This window comes from Miscanthus floridulus, chromosome 19 (genome assembly GCF_019320115.1).
Source record: "Miscanthus floridulus cultivar M001 chromosome 19, ASM1932011v1, whole genome shotgun sequence".
Classification (NCBI taxonomy): domain Eukaryota; kingdom Viridiplantae; phylum Streptophyta; class Magnoliopsida; order Poales; family Poaceae; genus Miscanthus; species Miscanthus floridulus.
This window is the reverse complement of record NC_089598.1, coordinates 7,149,283-7,176,586: the sequence shown is the minus strand read 5'-3', so window position 1 is coordinate 7,176,586 and position 27,304 is coordinate 7,149,283. Positions and strand designations below refer to the sequence as shown.

Below are 27,304 nucleotides of genomic sequence, written 5' to 3'. Positions count from 1 at the left end.
TGATGATATTCCCAATGAATATCATCTATAAAGAGGTTTTAACTCTGTAGACAAGATAATATTGCCTGTTAATACCTTTTTCATGATAATCAAAAGTACCTTTATTAAACAACATTGTTAACTTATCGTGCGATCCATATGTTTTTAATACAAAAGTTTTGTTGTTTAGTAGCAACGCACGCACATGCTACCTAGTCTAGTATTAAAAAACCAAAGTTTCTACCAAATTTTTTGCTTTTTTTTGGTTATGCATGCAGCCTGCCTCCTCCCGTGTCCTTTATGTCCTCTCTTTTTTTTCTCTCCTCCGGTTTTGTCCGCGTTTTGGACTTTGGTCCACCCGGGTTCCGTCCGCGTGCGCGTGGCTCTATTTGCTCTTCCGCTGTTCGTAAAGCATAGGCCAAATCTAAACCAAAACAAGGATGGCAAGATGAATACCAAATCAGATCAGATGGAGGCCACCGTCGACAAAATCAGACCAAATTAAAAAAATTGGACAAAACAAATCATTGTGCCTATACGCTGCTCGCAGTCGTGCTTGCAACGCTGCATGTCACCGACTGGCGCGCCCGTGATGCTGCCCCACGGTCCTTGCTGCTGGTGGTTTCACACCACCACGTCGTGTCCCACACTGGCTACATCCATGTCGTGCACCACACTCGCTGCCGCTACCACAGCCCTCCGCATCGGCCGTGACCAGCGCTTTCACGGGTCATGTTGGCCGTGGCCTTGGACGCCACAAGCTTGAGCAGCCGGACGCCGTGTGATGAGCATGCCTCCCTTTGTGAGAGGTATCCGAGAGCAGAACATGACAAAGTAAGGAATAGAAGTTGAGAAAGACTAAAAAAACAATGGAAAAAGTGTTTCTGGTTCTGTAGAAGGTTGTGGCGGACTCCACGAGACCAGGGCATGTGGGGTCCATGTCGTAGAGTGGTGGTGTACATGGTACACGAGGAGCAAGAGAGGGCATGCATGTGATTGTGCAACGGCTTGGTGCATGGTGAGACGAATAAGAAAATTGTCTATATTGAACCAGCATGAAATAAACTTATCATAACCAAATGTCAACAAGTGAAAACAAACAAGCTCACTTCCAAATTGACATATTTATACAAATCAACAATCTGGCATGTGCCTTTGACAATTAACTGATCTGGTATCTATATTTGTGAAAACAAACAAGCTCACTTCCAAATTGACATATTTATACAAACCAAATGGCAGCGGAAGCATCGAAATTAGCAAGCTAACTACTCATAAGCATTTCACCGAACTTCTTATGTGCATACAACAAAACAGCCCCTTAGTATCGATTCTACAAACATGGTGTTGTCTAAATGTCAAAGATTAGCTCACTAACACATCAATCCTCATCATCAACATATCAAAGAACCCATTTTCTGCCTCATATGCCAACTCAACCATATACCATGAACTTGGACAAAATAGCACCAATAGCAAGCAAGACAGAAACCAATCAACAAGTATGGCAAGATAAATATCGAATCATAAGTAGACACCAAGATTCACGTGGAAACACCTTGCGGGGGAAAACCACGTGTGGAGACAATTAAGCAAGCATTCCACTATGAAGATGAAGATACAAGAGGTGGGAGGCTCCAAATCCCCATCAATTTCACTCTTCATAGTGGTGGATTTGGTAGATCAAAGCTTCACCCTCTCCACTCTCAAACCCTAGCTCCCCCCCCCCCCCCCCGCTCAAAACCAAATGAGCAAACCATATAAGAGAGAGCTTGGATAGCCCTTTGGGGCTGGTTTGGGCACTTCGTAAAAAGACCCTTAAAGTTGCAGAATATCATAAATATGTCCCTAGACACCTAACAAACATATAGTAGACAACATTTTTCATAATGCAGTTGATCAAATGAGCCTCAAATGATGTCATTTAGGAGCTGAACAGCACATACATGCATGCATACATAGATACCGATAAATGTGGATAACGCCGATAGATACATCATCACAGTACCTTAACCTTGCCCACTTTCGGATTGCTGGGAGGCCCAAGATTATTATGTACGACCATAAGTGGTCCAACCAAGGAATAGTCCAGCCCAACACAACATCAATCAAGGAATAGATCCCTCTTTGTACCAACCAAATTATGTTATGACTAAAAATGCAAAAAACCCCCACATCCAATAGATCACATAAGCATATCAATCAGATTATGAAAAAAGATTTTTACGCCTAAAACTTCCCTTATTTATTCTATTTTCCAAAAAAGAAAATTAAATAAATATATATTGCACCTATTACCCCCTAGGAAGTAATAGATGGTTTTACCATTCGATATAATTAAAGAAACGGCTCACAGTCATTTGGAAGTACGACACCAAAGCCCATTAAGGATGACTATGCCACATAAAGAGGGATTCTTACTCAGTACTCCAACCTTCTTAGCAGAGACGAAGCTTGAGCTCCAGTCAAGGGGGAGCCGGTCTCATTAATCGTGAGTAAAATTCATGAACAGTAGGCAGTGGTGGCCAGGGCCCCCTCTAGCCCCAATTAAGCTTCGCCCCTGCTTCCACTAGTAGAGAACAGACCTTCGGTTCAGCACATTAATCTCGGCTAGAATTGGGCCCGAGATTAATGTGGCGTCAGAAGATCTTTAGTCCCGATTGGTGTTACCAACCCGGACTAAAAGTCCTCCGACAGGTTAGTTCAAAAGAAAAACATTCCAGCCGAATAGTTACATGTGCTGTGTAGGTGAAGTGAAAAGGTACGCGCGCGATAAGGATACACACACTACTAGGGCACCGTTGGTCTTGTAGATCAGGATCCGACTCAAGGGGTAGTTCATGATGGCTGATGAGGTTCCTCTTGAAGACTTTCAAGGGCGGGTGAACTCGATCAAGGAGTCAGATTTAAGTTTTACAAGAATTTAGCAAAACAAAAATTAGGATGCTAATATGCTGTATTTAGGGCTTGTTTAGATCGGACCTAGAGAAAATTGCCTGGCGCGAGCACAGCTCCCAGGTGTTCGATTTCGAACCGGACGCCTAGGACTAGGATGGCTGCCTGGCCTAGAGCTTGCTTGGGAGGCCGCAATCCAAACATGCGCTTATTAAGCATAGCAATAGAAAAATTGAGTTTAATTTGTACATTGTTCTAAGAAGGACAATTGTTTATGTGACATAGATAGACGTGGGATAATAATTAATTAATTTATAAACAATAGATGCCAGCACTTAAATGTTGTGTTTAAGCTTTTATAAACAATATACATATAAGCAATACCTTGGTATGTTACAGTATAACCAATCAATCAATATTATAAACGAGCGACCCGTGAAAATTTCCTATACAGATTGACAGATGGACCCACGAGATAACAACGTCAGGAACATGTGAAAGATGCGTGTTTCTCTCTTCCCGCGCCTGCTCCCTTCGTTTTTTTTTCACCGGCTATTCTATACCCGCCCGCGCACCGGGGAGGTGGCGGCGCGAGCCTGCGGGCGGAGCCGCGGATGTGGAGGCAGAGGGATGGCAGGCTCCGGCACGCCACAGGCGAGAGGCGACACTACGGCGGCTGGGCCTGACCAGCCGGCTGCCCGGGAAGGTAGAAGCAGCAGAAAGCAGACCTCCTGGTTTGATCTGCTTCACCTCCTGGATTACTAAGATCTACCCTCTTCCCTCTCCGATTCTGACATCACGTATTGCTCATATCTGACATCTCCAACTTCGGTGTTTGCTCGTACGTCAGGGACTTCGTGCCCGTGGAAGAGATGTGCCCCTGTAGCACCACTCACAAATGGGCATTCCGGCATTCAAGTAGGTTCAGTAGCCATGTAGGGGAGGTGTTTGTCGAAATTTCCCAGAGAAATGTGCTTGCGGTTTTTACCTTTTGTTCTAATGTTTATCTTTTTTTTTCTTTCTGGATATTTGAGCTGGATCACCCAAACATGTTCAAACAAACATTATGTTGGATCCAATGAGTATATACTGAATATATGTCGATTGAGGATCAGCTGCGATTTCTCAGACAATATGTATGTTTTCCCACCATTTATATAGTTTCAATGATAATGTTTGTTTTTCCCAATTGACATATGTTAGAAGACTAAAAATTATGGGCCGAAAGCTGTCCATAGCCAGTAATTTTTCCAGTTCCCCTATCATACTCATTGGTTTTGTTCACTATTACATTTTAATTTTATTTTGACTAGATAATCTAATAGGCAAATGCTGCTTCGATGGTAAAACAAAAACATATTATGTTCTGACTGCTATACTAACTAATCCTAAATCACTTGTTGAGTGCAGTGAAAGTCTGAAACTGTTCGATGGAATGCATGTATTGGATTGCACGGGGATGTATTTAAAAAAAAGCTGAGATGTTTCTTGCATTCAGTTTGCTTTTTAGTTGCAAGAACTCAATTATTCATGCCAATACATGCCTCTAAGCCACTACTGCATTCAGGTACTGCAATATAAATCTTTATGCCAAAATCATGGAACTCTAGAAGAGCAGGTTAGTGATCTACAACTCTACATATACATATCTGCACTATTTGTGTGATCGAATTCACTAGATAAAGCTTGGTAATTTTTTTCAATACAAATACAAAAATGACAAAATTTACCTCTGTTAGCTAATCAGGCATGACTAGAAAAAACAAATGTAACCTACAAAAATCTTCATTCAACTCTTATCAAATGCTTTATGCATATCTAATTTCACTGCACAGAGACCAGATTTTCATTTTTTTTTCTATTATTAATAGCATGCACACACTCATAAGCCAAAAGAATGTTATCAGTGATCAATCGTCCCGGCACAAAGGCACGTTACTGTTCACTGACGATGTCTGGTCAGCCTATTTGCGAGTAATTTTGCTATCACCTTATAGACTTGTATTACATAGACTAATAGGGTACAGAGAAAGTATGCTCCTTGGTTATTTAGTTTTGATATTGCTTGTTAACCTATATCAGCAAGACCAAAACTGGATTGATATACTATTAGATTATTTAGTATTTAACCCCTGAGTAACCAGTTGTCTACGAGAACCAAAAGTCAAATCAAAAATTTGTTTTTTTCCGTAAGTCTTTCCTACAGCTTCGTTTTTCATTCTGTTGATGCCTTCACGGCAAATGAAATATAGAATATAATTGCTTCCATTTACCAAGCTCTTTGACAACACATGTTTAAGCTAATCTTGGTAGTATATTGATTCTTTGGTCATCGATGCTGTTGTGTGGTACCGGATTATGTATTTGTGGGATCTAGCGTCATTGTTAGATGTATTGATCCAAGAGAATGTAATCCTAAATGACAGTTTTTTTCTATCAATTGAAGATCCAAATAGAAAGGTATCTGAAGGCATGGTTACACTAATTCATTTTGAGATAGACAATGTGATCGAGAAAAAAGGTATATTTCCCTCTTCTACTAGACATCTTGTGGTGGTTCAAAATTCTGCTTCTTATCCAATTTTAGTAAGTGTTATACACTATAGATTGAAACAAATTCCTAGCAGTTCGTCCAGCAATGAGTCTTTACGAATTTGTTAATACCGTGGAACCATTTCAATATGATAATATCTTAACAGAGCAATGTGTCTACTACCAATTACAATTTCAATGGTGACGTGAAGTTGCAGCCTCCAAAAGTGACCAAGGATAAGGAGAAGTACCATCGGTGACTACTGTACACCGGCCACATAGGTGACGATTGTTGTAGGGTATATCTTTTGTATTTTCTTGGACAAAGATTAAGGTCTGGCATTGGCAACTTCTCTAATGTGATCGAAGTTTATTAGTGTCCAGATTGCTATCCGGTGGATGCACAAATCTTTTGACATTGTATAGCAAACTGAGAACTAGCTGCTTAGAAAAAACCTTAAAAAGTTCATGACAATTATGATAGTTCTGTTGATCTATTTATCCTTTCTATCTTTACCACATCGATTCTTCTTTCTCTAAAACATACTTGATTACTCGTAAATTCTTGGCTAATTCATTAAGTTTTGGATTGTTATAGGTATGGGCAAGGTTATCGCTCGGCCCTTACCGAGTCGGTGAGCCTACAACGCCGCACTCTCCGTGATGGTGTTAATTTCACTAATTTTGTTTTTTGGATTAAATGTCACTTTAACATTTTTACAATATTGTTATTTTATCGTGTGATCCTTGTGTTTTTAGTACAAAAGTTTTACTGTTCCATAGCAACGCACGGACACGCTAGTATGTGTAGAAGGCCAGAACCTAAAGTGCGTCGTGGTGACAAACGCTCTGAGGGCCAACACTGAGGTGATATTGTCGCTACTTGGGCTGAACAATGAGCTGATGTTGTCACTGCCTAGGCTCACTGACTTCATGGTGCTCTTCATCGGAAGCTTGTACGACTAGGTTAAACCGCTCCATGACCCGTACCCTGAGTGTTGAGCCTAATTGCCCTTTCCGCACTTTTGCTGCATTTTTTCCTAGGACACGCAATGCAACACGTTGAAGTGTTCTATTTTCTTTTATTAAGGATGTAAATATAATATATTGCATGGCCCAATCTTGCCTGTCGTCATGCCTCTCCCTACATATCTTTTAGTTGCAAGATTTTCACAATATTAGTTTTAAGGTTTGTATCGACCCCGTACGAACTGGTTGCAGCCGAGGCACTCTTCTGCGGTGGTCCTGAAAAGGATTTGTCAAACCTTTTGTAGCAGCGCACAAACGGGTGTCCATCCTTGCCGCAGAGTTGGCAGAAGACCCCGGATTGGAATCGTCCTCCACCGCGGCCTCCTTTCTGTCCACCACTGCTAGAGCCGCCGCGGTAGCCACGACCACCACCGCGGCCGCCATTGTTGGAGTAGTCGCGGCGGCCGCCCTTGGCGGCCATGTTCGCCGAGGAATGTTGTCCACCGCCTCGGATCTCCAGTCGCTGCTCATGAGCGACAAGCTGGGCGAAGAGTTCGTTCACGGTGATGGGTTCCACGCGTGTTGACACCGCCGTCACGACCGAATCGAACTCTGAGTCCAATCCGGTCAGGATATAGGAGACTAGCTCCTCGTCCTCCAATTTGCGCCCAGCGGACGCCATCTCATCTGCCAACGATTTCATCTTAGCGAAATAATCACTTACAGACGTCACGCCCTTGGACGCGGTGGCGAGCGCCATCCTGGTGCTGATGACCCTCGCCCTTGACCGGGACGCATGCAGCGTCCCGATGGCAGCCCATGCCGACGCCGCCGTGGTCACCGTGGTGACTTGCGAGCCGATCTCTCGCGAAAGAGATGTCAACAAGTAGCTGAGAACTTGCTGATCCTTGGCCACCCACTTCTCGTACTCGGGGTTGACGACGGGTGGTTCATCATCCGTCTTCTTGTCGCCCTTTGGGGCGAGGTACTTCTCCGGCGGCCGAGCCGCCGGGTCGATGAAGTGTTCGGCCTGAGCACCTCTCAGGGCAGACAGGACTTGCGCCTGCCACATGGCGTGATTGCTCCTAGTGAGCTTTTCGGTGACTAGAAGGAAACCGAGGGAAATGGCGGCGAGCACCGTAGAGGAAGATGGGAACGCCATACTACGACTCCGTTAGGAATAAGGCTCTGGTACCATGTGAGAATAGGTGGAATCAGGTGCCGTGCTCAGGCCCTGGGTTGCGTGTTATATAGGCTAAGGAAAAAGCCTCTCGACGGTGGCATGTACACATATATGGTTACAACAGGATTACAAAGAAATCCCTACAATCAAGGATCACCTCCTATCTATAACAACCGAAAGGATCAGATCTAAGTACAAAGAACCTGGACGTACCAGGGAGGTTAACCACACATTCTAACACTGCCAAGTTGATTCCGGTCGCGCCGGCTCTGGAGATCCTCGACACGCAAGCTGATCACATGGCCGATGTCTCTCCCACACAGATCATCGCGCCAACCTCGGCAGAGATCGAAACGGGTGCACGGCAGACGGATGACTGTGGATGCATCCAGGCCTCCACCCGTTACGGCGACCGTCTCTTCCGGGGAGGCTGCTCCGGGTGTCTCCGGGGACACAGCCCCTGCAGGAGCCTACACCTACACGATGGGCGACCTTTCTGCTGGTACTCCTACACCGCGGGAGGCTGCCCGACGCCTTGCCGAGTACACCAATAAGGTGAAGAACACAGCGCAATCACCGCTACGGAAACTGAGCTTGCCGATCCGGAGCTCCCGCATTGCAGCACAAAAGATGGACCACATTCCGGCATCTAAGAGAGGCGAAGTTCTCCTGATGAAGAAAACGGGTCTGGCGCCGCCGTCCTCGGCGGCCAAACGCACATACAAGGGTCCCTCCGCTTGATTCCAATCAGGTGGCAGCGCTCAATGAGCTGTTCCCAGCCGTTTCCAACAGGGCTGGTAGAGCTACTCGTCGCGGCGGCTTGATCGCCCGGCATCGTGCACCAGTTGTTTCATTCAATGTATGTATAATACACCTATTATCTCTTGGAACGCGAATTGATGCTGCAAAGCTGGGCAGCAACAAGAATTGGCGAAATCAAGGCGCAGCTCTTGATGGCACGCGAGCTGATCCTTCAGTTGGACATCGCCCAGGAGTCTAGAGGGCTTACGGAAGAGGAGGCCGGGCTACGGAAACGTACCAAGATGAGATGCCTCGGCCTGTCGTTCCTGGAAAGAACGATGGCAAGGCAGCGGTCACGAGTGCCAACACGGCGTACTTCCACTTAATCGCTCGGGGACGCCAGCGCCGCAACTACATCCCAGCGCTGAACGTGGGCGGCTCTACCATTGCAGACCATACAGCCATGGAGGTTACACGAGCATTTCGCCGGCGTCTTCGGCACGGCGGCTGATGGTCGAACCACTTTAAACTTCCAGGCGCTGGGTATTGAAGTCATCGACCTCTCGGAGTTGGAAGCTGAAATCTCTGAGGAGGAGGTCTGGGATGCAATCAAGGCGCTGCCGAGTGATAAAGCACCGGGCCCGGACGGATTTACGGGTGCGTTCTATAAGGCGACATGGCCCATCATCAAGCCAGAAGTCATGGCGGCTATCCAGACCTTCACGCACGCTGACAACCGTTCCAAGTCAAGACTGAACAACGCTCTCATCGTCTTGCTGCCCAAGAAGGTCGGGGCGGCGTGTCCTGGTGATTTCAGGCCTATTACCATGATACATAGCTTCGCCAAGCTTGTATCCAAGATTCTGGCACTGCGCTTGGCGCCAAGAATTGACGACCTCATTGCCAAGAATCAGAACGCATTCATCAGAACCGGAACATCCAAGACAACTTCAAATTCAAATATATACAACGAGCGGCGGTTCCGATAAGAAAAAACAAAGTGCCCATGCTGCTCCTCAAACTCGATATCTCTAAAGCCTTTGACACCCTGTCTTGGCTGTTCCTCCTCAACGTCCTGTAAGCTCGTGGATTCGGAGTTACTTGGCGTAGATGGATTGCTACCCTGCTGAGCACGGCATCGTCCAGGATCATTCTAAATGGTCACCAAGGGCCTCCAATCGCGCATCTGAGGGGAGTTCACCAAGGAGATTCGATGTCGCCTCTGCTATTCATAATTGCTATGGATGTCTTGCACAGGATGTTCCAAAAAGCATGCAGAGATGGAGTAATCAGGAGGATGCAACCGCATGAGATCAAATATCAGTGCAGTATTTATGCGGACGACGTTATGCTCTTCGTCAGGCCAACAGTGCAGGAAGCGACCGCGGTGAAGGAGATCCTGACCATCTTTGGGGAAGCCTCCGGGCTCAAGACAAACATGGCCAAATGCTCCATCACTCCTATCTATGGAGAGGATGAGAACCTGGAAGAAATCATCAACATCCTAGGGTGTCAGGTGCAGCCGTTCCCAATCAAGTACCTTGGTCTGCCTTTGAGCATCAAACAAATCCCCAAAGCTCAGGTGCAGTCCGTTGTCGAGTATGGCGCGAAGTGGGCAACTCGTGTGGATCAAGTCAGTACTGCGTGCTGTCCCTATTTACGCAATGATGGCTGAAAACCTTCCACAATGGGCTAGGAAGGAAATTGATGCAATATGCAGGAAATTCCTCTGGGTGGGCAGCGACGCCTCTGTCCGCGGGGAGTGCATGGTGGCGTGGCCTGCGGTCTGAAGCCGACTGAGTTCGGCGGCCTGGGGGTCAGCGACCTCAAGTTGCAAGGCTACGCCCTACAAGCTCGTTGGCTATGGTTGCAAAAGACAGACAGTGACCGAGCGTGGAGTGAGTTGCCGATCAAAACGGCTCCTGAGGTACAGGCCTTCTTCCGTGCTTCCGCATTCTACCGGGTTGGAGATGGGCGCACTGCCTTGTTCTAGGAAGACAAGTGGATCGTCGGGGAATGCATCTGTGACATCGCACCGTGCCTCCTACAGCTAGTCCCAACACATATTCAGCATCGGCAAACTGTCAGGGAGGGGCTGCAGAAGCAGAACAGGCAGTGGGTGCGTGCCATCAACGGCGGCATGTCACAGACAGCGGTGATCGAGTATCTTGAACTGTGGAACACCCTCCAGCACATCAGCCTCAATGCTCAGCCGGACAAATTAATCTAGCGCTGGACACCAGACGGCGCCTACTCAGCAAAGTCGGCATACAACATGCTGCATTCAGGAGCAATTCTTTTCAGAGGACACAAGTTGATTTGGAAAGCATGGGCGCCGCTTCGTGTGAAGATCTTCTTGTGGTTAGCGATGAAACGCAGGCACTGGACTGCTGATCGACGGGCTCGGCACGGTCTGGATGCACGAGATCACTGCTACCTTTGCGACCAAGCTCCTGAAACAATTGACCACATCATTGCGTGCTGCCCATTCACAAGGGAGGTATGTCACTTCGTTTTGTAGGCCGTTGGCTTACATCTGCCCCAAGGCGCTCACACAACCATCTCATGGTGGAGGAAGCTGCGTAAACTTGCCAATGGCCAGCAGCGTAAGGGGATCAATTCTCTATTTGCTTTGGTATCTTGGCAGGTCAGGAAAGAACGGAACACAAGATGTTTCCGAGAAGCCACGGCGACGATCGCTGAACTGCTCCAAATCATCAAAATGGAAGCGGATCGCTGGATCGAAGCCGGAGCTATGGGATTGAGAGCTTTGGCTGAACGGCATCAGCCTAGCATCATTTATCTTCCGGTTGTTTTGTTTCTCAATATAGCTCCACAGTGCCACCGGCTAAGCCGGATACTCTTGTAACATAAACTCTAATCTTCTTAAATGCAATGATACGCAGCTCTCATGCGTATTCGAGAAAAAAAAAACAAACAGGCAATTATAGTGCGGTCAAGTTAGAACACAACCCGACAGTGATATATTGCTGTCGTTTAGAGCCGCAAACCGGCAGTTACAGTGTTGTTGGGTTGGAACACAACCAGACAATGATATATCGCTGTCGTTTAAAGCCACAAATCGCATTTGTAGTGGGGATATCATTGTTGGGTCAGAGCAGAACCCACAGTGATATGCCAATGTCGGGTCATGGCTTGATCCGGCAGTGGTAACACGACATCCCTAGTGGGTTGTGGTGTGACCTAGAAATGTTCTACTATCATAGGGTTCACCTACCACCAATTACTCTATTCTCCACTATCGGATGCAACCACCACCATGACGTAAACGCGATTGTTTATCCTTTACTGGTTTGCTCGTAAACATCGTCGTTCTCCACCACGTAAGTGTGATAGCTATCATTTCCTGAGCGAAACCTAGGGAAATCCTTATCCGGCAGGGTATAGGTCGTCTAATCCTCGGCTAGGCCGACTTTTTGGCTCCTACTTGGTCTAGATTGGCCTGGCCAGCCTTGTGATCGGCTAGGCCGACCTTGTGTGCATTCACTGAGCTGTTCAATCTGTTTGTGACCGGTGCAATCTAGCACTTGTGGCATACATGACCGATCTTCGCGTCAACAATACTGAAACCATGTTCTGCCCTAGATAGGGAATGGAAAGGAAAATGGATTAAATAGCGCTCGAACGTCTGGCCCCAGGCCCGCGTCCGGACGCACCTCCCGCGCTCCCGTCACGCATCACTTCCACGCGCTCCCATCCCGTTCCAAATTAGTGCCAAATGTCCAAAATCGCACCCCTGTGTCCATCCCGCGCCCCGCATGGCAAAAATCGTGCCCCCGCGCCCATCCACCGTTTGCACGGTGGAACCTCGCCCCACGCCCACACGGCGAAACTAGGACCCCAACCCACCTACCCTGCTTGCACATGCACGCTGTTGAGTTGTCTGCAGGCCTCAGGCTCCGGCATGTGAACCACGGCGGCACACCAGCAGCTGCAGGCAGATGGCGGCATGTAACACCCGATCTACTTTCAAAACATCTTGATGAAGCATTTGCAACGTAAACCTAAAAACAGATGAAACACTTAAAACATATGCTTGAAACATACGTATGTAGCCATTGCAACATAATGGGGATGGGTTCCCGATCTTCCGTCAGGTTAAGATAATTATCGATTTGGTGGAGAGCGATGAGCCGACGACACACCGATCCGACTTCAAATCACAAAGACCCAGACCCTGCTACCTTAGCACCACATCTTCTCTGGTTATCAACCATGTCACAATCCGGTTGACCTCGCCAAGAAGGCTAATCCCTGCTGCGAATCAAAAAACATAAGCAAAAACAAGATAACACGCAACTCAAGTATAGTGACAATTGCAGATATATGATTAAGATCTCGAATGTGGGGTTTCATAAACCGATAACGACGACTGTTCAACGACAGATTGATCTAAAGCAAAAACCCAATCCTAACGTAGGTGACGGCTACTGATTATATAGGCTAAGGGGCGTCCAAGGACCTCTCTTCATGTCTACATCGTGTCCCAACACGTTACAAGGCCCAAAAGACGGCGACACAGCGCCCTGATAGATTCTGGATGTCAACTTGTTTCGACGATTCCTGTTGATTCTGATGGAATTTTGATGTGGGACCACTTTCATTAGTTACCTTATCAAATTATATTTCCATTCATATGTGGATCATCGAAAACGGAGTCCGTATGCAACCTGGGCGTCCGTTTTACTACACGCTGCTCCTGAAGCCCGAGATGAACTCGAACTTGACTTGGATTGGAACTCCAACTTGTCTTGATGGCCTTGCTTGTCTCCTAAGGTGGTGGCCAAGGAGGAGGATGTCTTTGGTAATCTCTTAGGTGTTCTCCATCTTCTTGGGGCGTGCTCTAACTTAGGCCTGGGTCCCAAGTGTGAATAACAAGCCCGCGACGACATCGTAGCACCCGACAGAAACAACGGCAGAATGTATTGACGATTTTAAGACTTTGCTGATGTGATATTGAGGTGCTACCAGATCTATTTGAAAGTTCATCAAATAAGCTTTCCATCAAGTGCTTATGGACCTCAAACTCACTCCGGATGAAAGAGTTATGGCCTTCCCAATGGAGTATTGTCGGGCTACCGATGACCTGAAAGTTCAATTTTGATGGACTTGCACGTTGAGACACATTTGTACCTACAATCAAATAATGACATGTACATGTGCAACCAAGTGAATTGTATAAAAAATCACTATGCAAATGTAGGAATGAGCTCACCTTATAATCAATGGTCTTATCCGAAGGTGTCACGTAATCATCACAACATGTGCAACACCAAGATCTACTTTTGAAACACCCAGATAAAACATTTACAACATAAGTCTGAAATAGATGAAACACTTAAAACATGCGTGTGTAGCCTTGCAACATGTGCAACTCCAAGATATACTTTTGAAACATCCAGATAAAAATATTTAAAACAAACGTCTGAAACACCTGAAACATAGACCTGAAACACTTGAAACACGACGTCGTTGGCGGCCATGGCCTGCCAGGTGGGGAACACCCAGCAAGCTTTGGAGAACGAGGATGGCTGCAACCTCAACTGCAAGCGCTGCCGCGTGTCCTCTCGCACAACCACCGCCGGGATGCGGAACCGGAGGCGGCGCCCACTATCAGGGACCAGGAGGGGGGCATGGGGAGTGAACAGCAGTGGCTCGATGATGAGATGGAGCGTCGTCGCATCCGCATTAAGGACTGGCAGGAGAAGCTGCCGCGAGCAGCAAGGTGCCACTGGGTCCGAGCCTTAGCCGGGCGACGGTGCTGGGGTGGGGAAGAGATGGACCTTTGAGGTGAGGAATCTGATGAGGGAAGAGGATGGCACGGATCTAGGCAGAAGGGATAAGGGCAGTGAAGCTTCTTTTTAGAGAGAGAGAGAGCGTCAGAGCGGACGAGTGGAGGAGTGGAAGGGATAAGCGCAGGGGATTTTTTTATTTAAGAGAGCGAACGGCAAAGCGGACGAGTGGAGCAGCCGCGTCTGGACGGGACGGGTGACCGTGGCCAAGAATTATCGGAAGGAAAATGGAATCAATCAATGCATGGTAGCTCTTTGTATACCTGATGCGGTTATAATGTGCGACAAATGGAAGGTGCAGGAAACCTTTCAAGTGATGCAGCAGAAACTATATTTTTTAAAGAAAAAAATAGATTTACCAATAAAAAAACAGTTTTATTGACAAATAATACAACAACATAGCTGGTTCCATTATCTAAAAAGTACAGCTGGTAACAAAGGATAATATATATATTGAGCAGAGGAACAAATGGTACGGTACTATGAATGTGATTAGCTAGCTCTAATCAATCTTGGCACATACTATAAAGTAGTGTTATCTCGCCAACACTTGAGAATTGCTGGGAGACCGAATATTATTATGTAGGACCCAAAGTTTACCAAGGCACCAAGACTAATTACTGCTGTGAAAGAGCATACCACAAGTCGTCGCATTCCAATCCGAGTGCGGGCCGTGTTTGCCACATGAGCAACCTGCAGAGCTCCCATGTTCCCATACAGCGAAGTTGCGAAAACAATAGCACAGACAGCAACTGCAGTCTTGTAATCAACTGGAGCCAGGACGACGTACAACTGTACAAGGCCAAGCCAAAAGCGGCCACCAAACTCCTCGCTGCACTCTGCAGCAAGACCGCCGAAACGTTGTAGTAGCAGTTGCGGATGGAGATGTCCATAATCGGCAACCCGGCATAGACGAGAGAACATGTAGCCGCCATGGAGAAGATGAATGCCAGCGTGTCGGCGAGGATAAACGCGTCGAAAGCATAGCTCTTCCCAGCAAGCACTGCCGTGCCTGCAGCAGCAGCGCCGTCTGCTCGGTAACCTCCAGGCAATGTGAAAGCCGAGGCAAATGCCACAGTCGCGATAAGCGCAGTAACAATGCTCGTCACCTGCGTTGCCTCTGTATATTTCTTTGATTCCTCCACTACGTCTCTTTCGCTGCTGTGTTTTTGCCGGCCTCCACCATGAGGAGCTCCTGAATAAAGCAATGACAGGTGTACAACATTTGGATTAGCCTTTCTGTACCACGTGTGATGTGTTACTACAACTTAAAATTTTGAATTACCCAGTGAGTGCCTACATTAGCATTTCAAAATCATTTTATTTTAAGTGCTGAAAAAGTATATCCAAATCAAATGTTAAGATGGTATGGTTTTCATTTCTTCCAGCATCAGTTTCTTTTTATAATATACTTTAGTCCAGAGTTGCTTTACGTAGATGATGATGGTGCTATTCAGTAGGAAGTAACATACACCACCAACTATCTGCTGATGTTGAGTTCATTTGACAACTCATTCCACTTTAGATATTACTATTAGTATATGTCTATTTGGTGGTATGCTGAAATATTAATTACTTCATCTTTGTAAGTGCAACATTAAGAAGGTGGCTGCAGAGTCTACCAAAAACCAGAGCAGATGCATGCCTGCTGTTGTTCAGTTGCCATGAACATCTAGATATTGCAACTGACATACAGCAGGAGCTCTTGCTTCCACTGCCTCCACTTTCGACCAGATCACCGATAAGATCGTAGTCCAAAAAACAAAGTAGTAGTTGGAGAATTGCTGGAGTTAAAATCTGACAGGAAATCCATTAATCCTAATCCATGTAAACATGTTATATTATTCTCTTAAAGTTTTGGTCCAATTGTCGAATTAACCATGTACAAACACAAAGCAAATCATCTTAGGGATCCTGACTTCCAGTCAAATAGCCTACATTGGACAAGTATTTGGCACTACAGTCCGAACTCTCAACTGTTGATAACAGCTTTCATAGTTAGCTAGAAAGATGCAGGATATGCAGTTCCTAGCTGGTATTTAGAAAGGACAGATATAGCATGGCGCTCTGGCCATTTCTAAGATGTCTCACTTTTTGCATTCATGCTGTGTAAAAAATTAATTCACTCACTTTATGCTTGATTTGGTGGAAGGACCTGAAGACAACTTCATTTTTTTAACAACCTCTTTTTAATATTCTGGTAGATAGCTGTTGATTTTTTAAAGAATCTGGTAACTCATACGTTTTCACTACACTGATACAATTATTAATCCTGCTTGATTAGCCTTTCTGCACCACATGACTGCTTTCAAACAACGAAATGCATTTGCTTTTGCTCCACCTCTGACAATCGTTATGACTACCACCATGTATGTAATTTGGATTACGTTTGCAAATCGAAAGGGACAGCTAGGTGCTTATGCAAGGTTGAATATTTCCTAATATCCAGCTAGTAACTTGGCATTCTATCTTGTCTAGGAAAACAAAGGCATAAAGCATAGACTTGGTCACATGTCTTGTCCATTGAACGGAGTTTGGAGAGGCGATAGTTGTACAAATCTTAATTGCTGAATTTGCTTTGTTAAGGCAAAGAAAATTTCAGCACCACCAACATATTGCTTACAAAGATGTATATGTTCCCTGTTAGTATCTGGGAATCACAACCAACCCCCTCACAGATGGTTAAGGTATTCCCTATAATTATCCTCACTGAATGTCTCCGTCAAAGCCGCTGGCTGTATATTTTTGTTGCCAATATATGTCAGGCTGAGGTTTGTTCCTACACGACTCACTATTTTTGCCCATGTGTACAGAAAAGACGGTCAACAGACCCAAGAGGAGTTACAGAAGAGGAACCTTAGGGAGGAACTTGAGGAACGTGAGCACAAGCACTACTCTTCCAAGGATAAGTCCTATGCTGGTAGACCTACTTTCTCTGTCTCGTTCTTTTGTGTTTTCTGTACAGGGTAAGTTTGTAACTGGTATGTATAATCAGTAACAATATCTATCTTCTTGCCTGCAGAAGAAAGAGACCGACGGAAAAGTTCAAGCCAGCTACTCTTAGAAGGTTGGTGGAACGAACGCTGCATCAATATCTGTTTATGCTGTGGCTTAGTGACAACTTATTCCTTTCTTGCTGTAACTCATAGGTTCAAAGAGAGAGGCGGAGGATAAGATAGTTCCACGAGAAATTGATGCAGATGACTCCGATGTGGAGCCTAAAAGTGATGATGAGAGGTATGTATCATTGTCCATCTCATTGATGGGTGTTTATGAACCCTACTTTTGTGAAATGCTTCTGGGATTCTTCTTTCTTTAGCAGGCTGAACTGCACTTGCAACTGCATTAATTATTTTGTAGAATGGCTTCAAATGTTTTTTTTCCGTGTCAACTTCAGTAAAAATTCGTATGGCGGTATGGCCACAAGGCTACTCACTTCTGGAGTAGTGGTTAATATCCACTATTGTGCATTGCCTAGCGTAGTATCACAATTAGCTTCAGCTTCCTGTGATAAGGCTGCTTTCACTTCAAATGGGCAGAGAAAATAAGGCAGCGCCTTTCTTGACATTGTTTAGAGCAAATATCTTATTTCGGCTGTGTTTCCATAATTTAGAGCACTACCACCACTACTGGAAACGCGTACTTTGCCGAGGGCCTGAGTCTTTGCCGAGGGCCAAATATCGGGCACTCAGCAAAGAGACTCTTTGCCGAGGGCCAGACACAGGAGCCCTCGACAAAGAACGGCCCTCGGCAAAGAGGCCTTTGCCGAGGGTATGACCCTCGGCAAAGACAGGCCCACGGCAAATCAAATCTTTGCCGAGGGCCTTGGCCCTCGGCAAAGATGCCCTCGGCAAAGTAGGCCCGTTGGGTCACGGCGGCCATTTCCCGTCAAACTTTGCCGAGGGCCACCCGTTAGGCCCTCGGCAAAGGTTCGGCAAATTTTTTTTTAAGTCTTTGCCGAGGGCCCCAGACTAGGCCCTCGACAAAGATTTTTTAAAAACCAGTTTTCGGCCAAATTTTTTTTTTTATAAATCGGCTTTGCCGAGGGCCCGAGGCTAGGCCCTCGGCAAAGAAGACCTTTGCCGAGGGCCAGGATAGGCCCTCGGCAAAGATTTTTTATTTTTATTTTTAAAATTCTTTGCCGAGGGCCACAGGTAAGGCCCTCGGCAAAGAGCCCTCGGCAATTTTTTTTGGTTTTTTTAGCCCAGTTTTTTTGTGGTGCTATAATACATTGTTTTGAACTCAATTTTAAAATTCAGGCCAATTTTGATTTTGTTTTGTATATTTCCTTAATTTATTTCGATTCTTTGATTTTTTTTGAATATGTCAAATTTGAACTGCAGGTGCATGGAATATTGCAATGTAGTGTTTTGAAAAATGTTATTCATGTTAATTGGTGCATGTTGAGTCCCTATCCACGAGCTCGCATCAATTTTTCACGCATCTTGTTCGCGTAACATGGCGACCGACTTGCCGGGAAAGTGTTTTAAAATTATATAAAATCCATACGAAGTCCGAAAATCACGAAACTTGGCGAGATGTCATGTTATCGCATGTGTAGGCTGTGGTAAAAAATTCAGGCCAATTTTGATTTTGTTTTGAACCCTTCTCAATTTTTTACCACAGCCTACACATACGATAACATGACATCTCGCCAAGTTTCGTGATTTTCGGACTTCGTATGGATTTTATATAATTTTAAAACACTTTCCCGGCAAGTCGGTCGCCATGTTACGCGAACAAGATGCGTGAAAAATTGATGCGAGCTCGTGGATAGGGACTCAACATGCACCAATTAACATGAATAACATTTTTCGAAACACTACATTGCAATATTCCATGCACCTGCAGTTCAAATTTGACATATTCAAAAAAAATCAAAGAATCGAAATAAATTAAGGAAATATACAAAACAAAATCAAAATTGGCCTGAATTTTAAAATTGAGTTCAAAACAATGTATTGTAGCACCACAAAAAAACTGGGCTAAAAAAACCAAAAAAAAATTGCCGAGGGCTCTTTGCCGAGGGCCTTACCTGTGGCCCTCGGCAAATAATTTTAAAAATAAAAATAAAAAATCTTTGCTGACGGCCGTGGATCTGGGCCCTCGGCAAAGGACCGAACACTAAAAAAATTGCTGAGGGCTCTTTGCCGAGGGCCTTCCCCGTGGCCCTCGGCAAAGAATTTTAAAAATAAAAATAAAAAATCTTTGCCGAGGGCCGTGCATCTGGGCCCTCGGCAAAGGACCGAACCCTAAATCGGGACGCAGCCCAAATTCCCGATCCAAAATTTAAAAAAAAAACGTCGACCGTCTCCCTCCCCACGGGCCCGCTCGAGGCCGGCCCCCGCGCGTCCACCACCGCCGCCGCGCACCCCGCCGCCGCGCGCCCGCTGCTGCGCGCGCCGTCTGCCCCGAGCCTGGCCGCCCCGCGCGCACACCCGGGCTGCCCCGCGCCTCCAGCACCGCCGCCGCTAGCCCCGCCGCCGCGCGGCCGCCGCTGCGCGCCTGGCCGCCCCGAGCCCGGCAGCCCCGCGTGCCCCACCGCCGAGCGTGCACGCGGGTCGCCCCGCGCCTCCACCACCGCGCCGTGCGCCTCGCGCCGCGTGCCCGCTGCCGCGCCGCGCGCCCGCGCCTCGCGCCGCGCGCCCGCCGCCCCGCCCTCGGCCGCCCAGCGCGCCCCCGCCGCCCCACCACGCCCAGTGGCGGCCGAGGTCGCACCCTTCCTCCGTTCCCCGTCTCAGTCGAGCAAGGGGAGGTCGACCGCCCCGGCCAGCCCTCCGGTGGCTCCCCCTCACCGGCCTTCCCGCCCCGACCCCAGCCCCCAGGCCACCTCCGTCGCTGGCTGCTGTTGGAGGGGAGGAGGCAGAGGGTGAAGTTGGAGGAAGAAGAGAAGGAGAAGAGGAGAAGGAGGAAAGGGAAGAAAAGGAGAAGAAGAGGAGAAGGAGGAAGGGGAAGAGAAGGAGAAGAAGGGGAAAAGGAGAGAAGAAAGGGAAGAGGGGGAGAGGAGTACTCCGACGCCGCTCGACCTCACCGGAGAAGAAAGTGACCTCCGCACCGCGACGCCTGACTCCACCGCAACCCTAGGTAAAACTCTCGTTGTCGGCCTTCGTGCCGTATGTGGTTGTGTGGGCCTTCGTGCCGTAAGTTGTTATGAGGGCCTTCGTGCCGTTGTGGTTGTCGGCTTTCGTGCCATTTTGGTTGTGTGGGCCTTTGTGCCGTAAGTTGATATGAGGGCCTTTGTGCCGTTGTGGTTGTCGGCCTTCGTGCCGTTGTGAATGTCGGCCATCGTGTCGTTTTTTTGCAGGTTTTGGAAATCTCCCCGTGCAGGGGAGGTGCTGCCGAAATTTTGAACAAAAAATAACCTATTGTCTTTTTATGCAGGAGAAGAGTACGTCGGAGGGGACCCGGAGGACCCCGATCGTCTTCGTCGACGTCGCGGTTCTGCCGTCACTGCGTCGCCTCGCCACTGCGTCGATTCGCCACTGCCCCGCTAGCCTTACTTCACCGACACCCTAGGTATAAATAACCTCTTTTTGCGCATGTCTGTCGTAGCCCGCGTGTAACCCAGTTAGGCGTCTCCCGTCCGAAAGAGATACGGTCGTAGGTATGCGGATCTTTGCGTATATGCGACCGTATCTGTTTCGGATTGTCCACATTTTTTGGACAGCCCGTGGATGCGTTGATGGGTTAGTTTCCATGGTCCGCTCCGGTCCGGGAAGGAGTTTCAGCAACACCTCCCTGTTGTTCTCCGGATACACACTCTCCCTTGCAGGACGTGTATCGGGAGAACAGCGGGGAGGTGCTGCCGAAATTCTGTCTCGGAGAGGAGCGGAGCATGGAAACTGACCTCATCTATGTATCCGCGGGTGGGATTAGGACCTATCCTCATTCTTTGTGATTGCAGGTGATTGGACAAAGATGGCGAGTAGACGTCCACGCCGTGACACGCCCTCGGTTTATGGGAGAGACCGCCCTCTCCTTCGAGGTGAGGGGTCGTCGTCCGGGGTAGCGTCCGCAGAAGGTGACGAGAGGAGGACCAGGGGCAGCCGCCGCAGGAGGCAGCGGTCTCCTCCCACGACACGTGACGAGGTGCTAGAGGAGGAGCACGTGATGGCCACAGCCTCGTCCTCGTCCGAGGACGAGAGGGGTCAGCAGACGGGCGAGGGAGACGAGGCGCTCGAGGGCGAGGGAGGCGAGGCACTCGAGGGCAAGGGAGGTGAGGCGCTCGAGGGCGAGGGAGAGGGTACCGCTACCCGGACTCTCTACGAGCGAGGTCCCACGAGCCTCCCTCCGGTTCCACTTCCTCACAACCGCTCAGTGATACGGCCTATGGCAAAGAGGTAAGTAACTATGGATGTTATCACAACTACTTCATAAGATATGTTGGAAATCTTAAGAGAAACTGATAAATTTTCTTAATCACTTGTGCAGGGCGTGGTTGGTTTTGTCGGGTACTCCAGCACGCACCCCCGCAAGCATCCTTGGTGTTTTGTGCAGGAAATGGTACCCCGGCATTGTGCAACTGTCCGAAGAGCCGGTGGTGCGGGAGCCGGCCTCCAACTGGGATAGGTACGCGCTGGTCACGGATGACACTTACCGCAACAAGCAGGAGCGAGTATTGGCGGAGTTTTGGGTAAGTCTCTCTCGCACAATATTGCTTAATACATCGCATTCATTGGTTAAATCTTTTATTGAAATAATGAATGGATACATTGGTTTTGTATGCAAAAATATTTCAAGGCCGAAGAAGGACTTGAGACCCAGGCGGATCGGGCGGCTGCCGCAGCTTGTAGGAAGTATGTCACCGAGATGCACCACCATGGGCGCGTCCAGGCCCACATAGACTACTACAGGTCGGTACTTAGGCAGTTCCTCCCCAAGCCTCAAGCAAGACGGATTACGCTGACCCGGGACCAGTACCTTGAGGTAGGCGAATAACATTCATAATGATTCGTTCTGATATTAAGTAGGTTCAATTTCTTCTTATATGTCAAATACTCGATGACTTGTAGGTGATTTCCTGGTGGTGCCGATCGTATCCTGAGTGCTGGGCCATGATCGTGGACAAGTGGTTATCACAGGACTTTGTTGACACGCACGAGAGGCAGCGGGAACAGCGTCTGATGAGGCAAGGTCCAACTCACCATCAAGGCAGTCGTAGCCTCCCCGGATACAAACAAGCATACGTAAGTGATTTCTTTCATTTATTTTGACGCTCAATTCTATTTGATTTCTCACCATCTTCCCGTCTTTCTCGCAGGAGGCTGCGCACCCGGGCGAGGAGATCTCGGAGTTCTCTACGTGGGCTATGTCTCACATGGGCAGGGCGTCGTCCTTTGTCTCCTTCGACCCGGCTGCCCCGCCCCAGGTGTACTCCAACCCGAACGTGTACACTAAAGTCCAAGAGTACACGTCAACAGTAAGGAGGATCTATGGGGAAGATTACAATGTGCGCACTGAGCCCATTGATGCAGAGGCGATCATGAGGCTCGGAGGAGGCAAGAAGCACGGGCAGCTGTGGATTGCAGACGGCACCATCGACTCCACCACTGTTCCCTCCCTTGACGCTATCCGAGCACGGAGCACGAGCTCCAGCCAGCCCATACGTCCACGGCCATCTCCAGCACTGCAGCAGGTCCAAGCACTCTAGGTAATTCATGTTTTACTCATCGTGCGTACATATTTAAACACCTAAATTAGATTTGCATTACTGATACATTGGAGTGAAATATTGCAGGCCGAGCTGCAAGAAACAAAAAGGCAAAGTCAAGAGCAGAACGCGGAGCTGACCGCACAGCTGCAGGCCCAGAAGGTCGCGTTCGAGGCTGCGCAGAAGCAGATGGCGGAGATGATGGTGATCATGCAAAGTCTTGGGCAAGCATCGGGTGTACCTGTGCAGTTTTCAGCTCCTCCACCTCCTACTCCTGCAGCTACTCCTGTAAGTATGAAAGTTCACTTTTCGCTTGTGCTTTGCATGTATGTCGGCCTTCGTGCCGTTGTGGATGTCGGCGTTCGTGCCGTCGTTTCTTGCAGGTTTTGGAAACCTCCCCGTGCAGGGGAGGTGCTGCCGAAATTTTCAATTGAGTCTAATCTTTTTGTATTCCTACAATACTAGATGCAATCTCTAAGTTTCAAAACTGTTTTCCCGGATTACTCACACATGCAATCTCTGCTCCTTTGTGCAGCTTCAGTCCGCGGGTTCCAATCAACCCGCTAGTGCGTCACCGGGTGATCCTGCTTTTCCTTCACCATCGTCTCATAGGCTAGCTTGATGAGGACTCGTGCTAGGTGATGTGGTTGGACTTTAGCGTGATTTGTGATTTATGGTTGTGACTTGTGCTTGGATTTTATTAACTTGTCGTAATAAACATGTGAATGATGATGAACATGTGACTTGTCGTTGTAATATATTGTGATTTGTGGTTCACAATTATGGTTGTCATATATTGTGAGAAAATGAGTTCTGTGTGATATATATATGTATATATATGAAATGCTTGTGTCGATGGAATGCAAAAAACCAAAAAAAAATTTAAATTTCTGCCTCTTTGCCGAGGGCAATGACCAAGGCCCTCGGCAAAGAAGTGTCCTTTGCCGAGGGCCAAAGCAATAGCCCTCGGCAAAGATTTTTTGGAAAAAATCCTGCCAATTTCTTTGCCGAGGGCCAGGGAGTAGGCCCTCGGCAAAGGGTTAAAAAATTCAAAAAACCATTTCTTTGCCGAGGGCCGGCCCTCGGCAAAGAATTTTTAAAAAATGCTGCCAATTTCTTTGCCGAGGGCCAGGGAGTAGGCCCTCGGCAAAGGGTTAAAAATTCAAAAAACCATTTCTTTGCCGAGGGCCGGCCCTCGGCAAAGAATTTTTAAAAAATCCTAAAAATTTCTTTGCCGAGGGCCAGGGAGTAGGCCCTCGGCAAAGGGTTAAAATTCAAAAAAACCATTTCTTTGCCGAGGGCCGGCCCTCGGCAAAGAATTTTTAAAAAATCCTGAATATTTCTTTGCCGAGGGCCATAGAGGAGGCCCTCGGCAAAGATTTAAAAAAAAATAAAAACTTTTATTTGCCGAGGGTCGGCCCTCGGCAAACAAATTCAAGAAAAAATCCATTTCTTTGCCGAGGGTCGGCCCTCGGCAAAGAAACCGCCTACGGCGCCGGCATCTGACGGCGTCTTTTCTTTGCCGAGGGCGATCCTGGCCCTCGGCAAAGGCTTTGCCGAGTGCCCGATAAAGGGCCCTCAGCAAAGACCCCTTCGCCGTTTAAAAATTCCCCGAGGGGTCTTTGCCGAGGGCAGCCCTCGGCAAAGCCTTTGCCGAGGGCAGCCCTCGGCAAAGCCTTTGCCGAGGGTTTCTAGTCCTTTGCCGAGGGCCAGAGGCCCTCGGCAAAGCATGCGCCTCCAGTAGTGCACTTCACTATGCTTGGTTGCTCTTACACATTAGTGCCAAATTGTGTTCAGCGATGAAGATGATGACGATGACACTGAAGCTCTAATGGCGGAGCTTGAGAGGATTAAGAAAGAAAGAGCCGAGGAGAAGCTTAGAAAGGTTTGTTATCTTTGCATGTCTGTCGTTGAGTCATGATTTTAGGTTTTTGTGTACATTTGGATTATGGGGATGTAACGAGAATTGTTCCATTTCAGGAGCGGCAACAAGCAGAAGAGGAGGCTAAGATGAAGGAGGCTGAACTGATGCGAGGAAACCCTTTGATTAATATCAACAATCCAGGCTCCTTCAGTGTTAAGAGAAGGTAGGATGCTGGTGGTGAGGTTGTTGTGTTATATAGTATGTTTTTTTGTCCTGATTGAAACTACACGTGGGTTATGTCGAGCTTAATCTCGGGTGTTTGTGGTTTCCAGGTGGGATGATGATGTGGTATTTAAGAACCAGGCACGCGGAGAGACCAAGACACCGAAACGGTTTATCAACGACACCATCAGGAGTGATTTCCACCGTAAATTTCTGCAGAGGTACATGAAGTGATGGTACTGTCCTGTACAATTTAGATGTCCTCCGTGCTGTGTATGGCAGGGCCTTGGTTGATTTGGGGGCTATCATCGTTATTATGTTAATGTATGATGAGTGAAGGTCCATTATTGTGTTGCTGTATGAAACGTGTATAAACACGTGCCGGCATGCTCACTTGACACCCATGACCAAAGACATGTAAGACCATGCAAACATTTATGTCATTTGAAATTACTATAATGCCCTTTGCCCTCTTATATATGTATAAGAACCTTTCTTGTACACATGTAAATAAGTATGGTGGAGGCTCTAGAAAATTCTCATAAACAAACAAATTAAAAGTCAACTGTTTCATGTTTGGCCCCAAAAAGGGAAAAATTGATTAAAGATTGGCAAGAAGTTTTACAAAAGAAAATACGAGCATATATGTGAAGGTACAAATTACTTGAAAACAGGAGGGATGTAATTAATAGACAGATCAAGCACTATTTTGTTTTTTGTGAACATGTAACAAACATCACCTTGTTGGAATATAAACAACAAATAGAGGTGTACATAATAATTGATAGAAATGTGGGTGTCGATGGGTGCATTATCTTTATCTATGTAGTATAGTAGTACCTTATCATGCATGATTAAGGTAACTTTGCCCACTTGTGAATAGCTGGGAGGCCGAAGATTATTATGTAGGACCAGAAGCGGTCCAAGGCATAAATGATCCAGTATAACAGAACGTCCCATATTGACGGCATCCGTCTTGTTCTTCCAATCACGATCATAGATCTGATGCCCTCTGAATCCTTGACGAAGCCAACTGCAACGACACCAACCAAGACAAGAACCGCAATAGCGATGGTGCGAGCGACTGGAAACAGTACGACGTAGAGGCCCAGGGCAAAAGCGGCCAGCAAGCTTCTTCCAGCTTGCCACATCAGGGTGTATGCAGCATTAAGAGTGGCAAAGCGCTCGGTGAGCGTCCCATATGGCACCCCGGCGTAGAGCAGGAGGGAGGTGGCGTAGAGAGAGCAGAGAAATGCCAGAGCGTTAGAGAGGACAAACGCATCAAAAGCGTAGCTCCTCCGTGGCCCAGCGAGCACTGGTGTGCCGGCCACACCACCACCACCGTCGCCAGCTGATCGGTAGCCTCCAGGCAACGTAAAAGCCGATGCAAATGTCGCGGTTGTCATGAGCACGGAGAAAAGGCCTAGGACTTGTGCTGCCGCTGTTAGATTCGCCGACATCTTGTCCTCGTCTTGTTTCGGGAGGATGTACTTTTGGTGAAAGAGGTCGCCCCGAGTTTCACCGTAGGGAGCTCCAACTCTTAATAGATATTTCCGTATGTGTATTCTTGGATCCTGCAACAACGAATATATATAGAAGTAATTAATCAATAAGGTACTAGCTAGTAGTCATCCATGCATAAACAAGATTAGCTTGCTATAGACATATATAGGTCGTCGTCGCCTAGAAAACAAGAAAAACACGTCGTCTGTCATCGTGCCCCATGAAAATTCAACAGGTCTATATATATAATAATATATCAGAAAATTAAACATAGAAGGGAAGGGATATGCAATAATAATGGGTAATAATTTCTCTCTTCGGAGACATCCGATAATGGGTAATAATTAAGGAGCTTGCTTAATGATTAGTTAAAAATCTCTTACCCATGCATAATAAACCTTTAAAGGCATCTCTCTCCATGCAACATCAATAGGTGTCATGCCCTCCTTGTTCTGTACATCCAAACGTAACCTTTGATTCCGAGCTAGACAGAAGAAGACTGCCCAGTTCCCAGCGTGGACAGCGTGGTGCAGTGCAGTGTCCCCGTTGATGTCCTGCGCATTCAGGATCGAGGACAACACTCGTGAAACTGCAGCATCAGCAGGGCTCTTGTGCTGCCTGCTGCCTGCTGCCTTGGCTCTGTTGGCGCACATATCTGACCACGTTGTAGTGACCCTCCTCGACAGCGATGTGGAGGAACGTCCTTCCCTTGGCATTTCGCAGGGTGGCGCAGTCTCGGCATCTCCACAGCAGGGCCTCACCACGCGGAGGCTGCCAGCCCCCGCAGCGACGTGTATGGGATACAACCCTCCCTTGTCCGGCTGATACGCCATCGACTCGTTAGCATCCAGCAGAAGCCTCGCTGGTGACCCTGACCATCCCCAAAAGTGAGGATGCGTTTTGTACATAATAAATGGCGACGGTAAGCCACCCAGATAAAAGTCCTAGTTTGA

General features: G+C 47.4%; 1 protein-coding gene, 1 long non-coding RNA gene and 2 pseudogenes across 2 annotated transcripts; 2 read left to right on the top strand and 2 right to left on the bottom strand.

The window, feature by feature from the left end:
* Nucleotides 1–14,634: 14,634 nt before the first annotated feature.
* LOC136525474 (protein ACCELERATED CELL DEATH 6-like) lies at nucleotides 14,635–16,216 on the bottom strand (annotated as a pseudogene).
* Nucleotides 16,217–16,410: 194 nt separating this feature from the next.
* LOC136525473 (uncharacterized) lies at nucleotides 16,411–25,082 on the top strand. Its single transcript, XM_066518447.1, has 7 exons — nucleotides 16,411–16,481; nucleotides 16,926–17,032; nucleotides 17,135–17,179; nucleotides 17,262–17,349; nucleotides 24,560–24,647; nucleotides 24,743–24,849; nucleotides 24,959–25,082. Exons 1-7 carry the CDS (start codon nucleotides 16,411–16,413, stop codon nucleotides 25,080–25,082), a joined length of 630 nt encoding a protein of 209 aa, XP_066374544.1.
* On the top strand, nucleotides 23,041–23,542 carry LOC136525285 (uncharacterized). Its single transcript, XR_010776476.1, has 2 exons — nucleotides 23,041–23,173; nucleotides 23,298–23,542. It is a non-coding gene; the product is annotated as an uncharacterized lncRNA (long non-coding RNA).
* A 620-nt stretch (nucleotides 25,083–25,702) lies between the features above and the next one.
* LOC136526819 (protein ACCELERATED CELL DEATH 6-like) overlaps nucleotides 25,703–27,304 on the bottom strand; it is a 39,064-nt pseudogene continuing 37,462 nt past the window's right edge.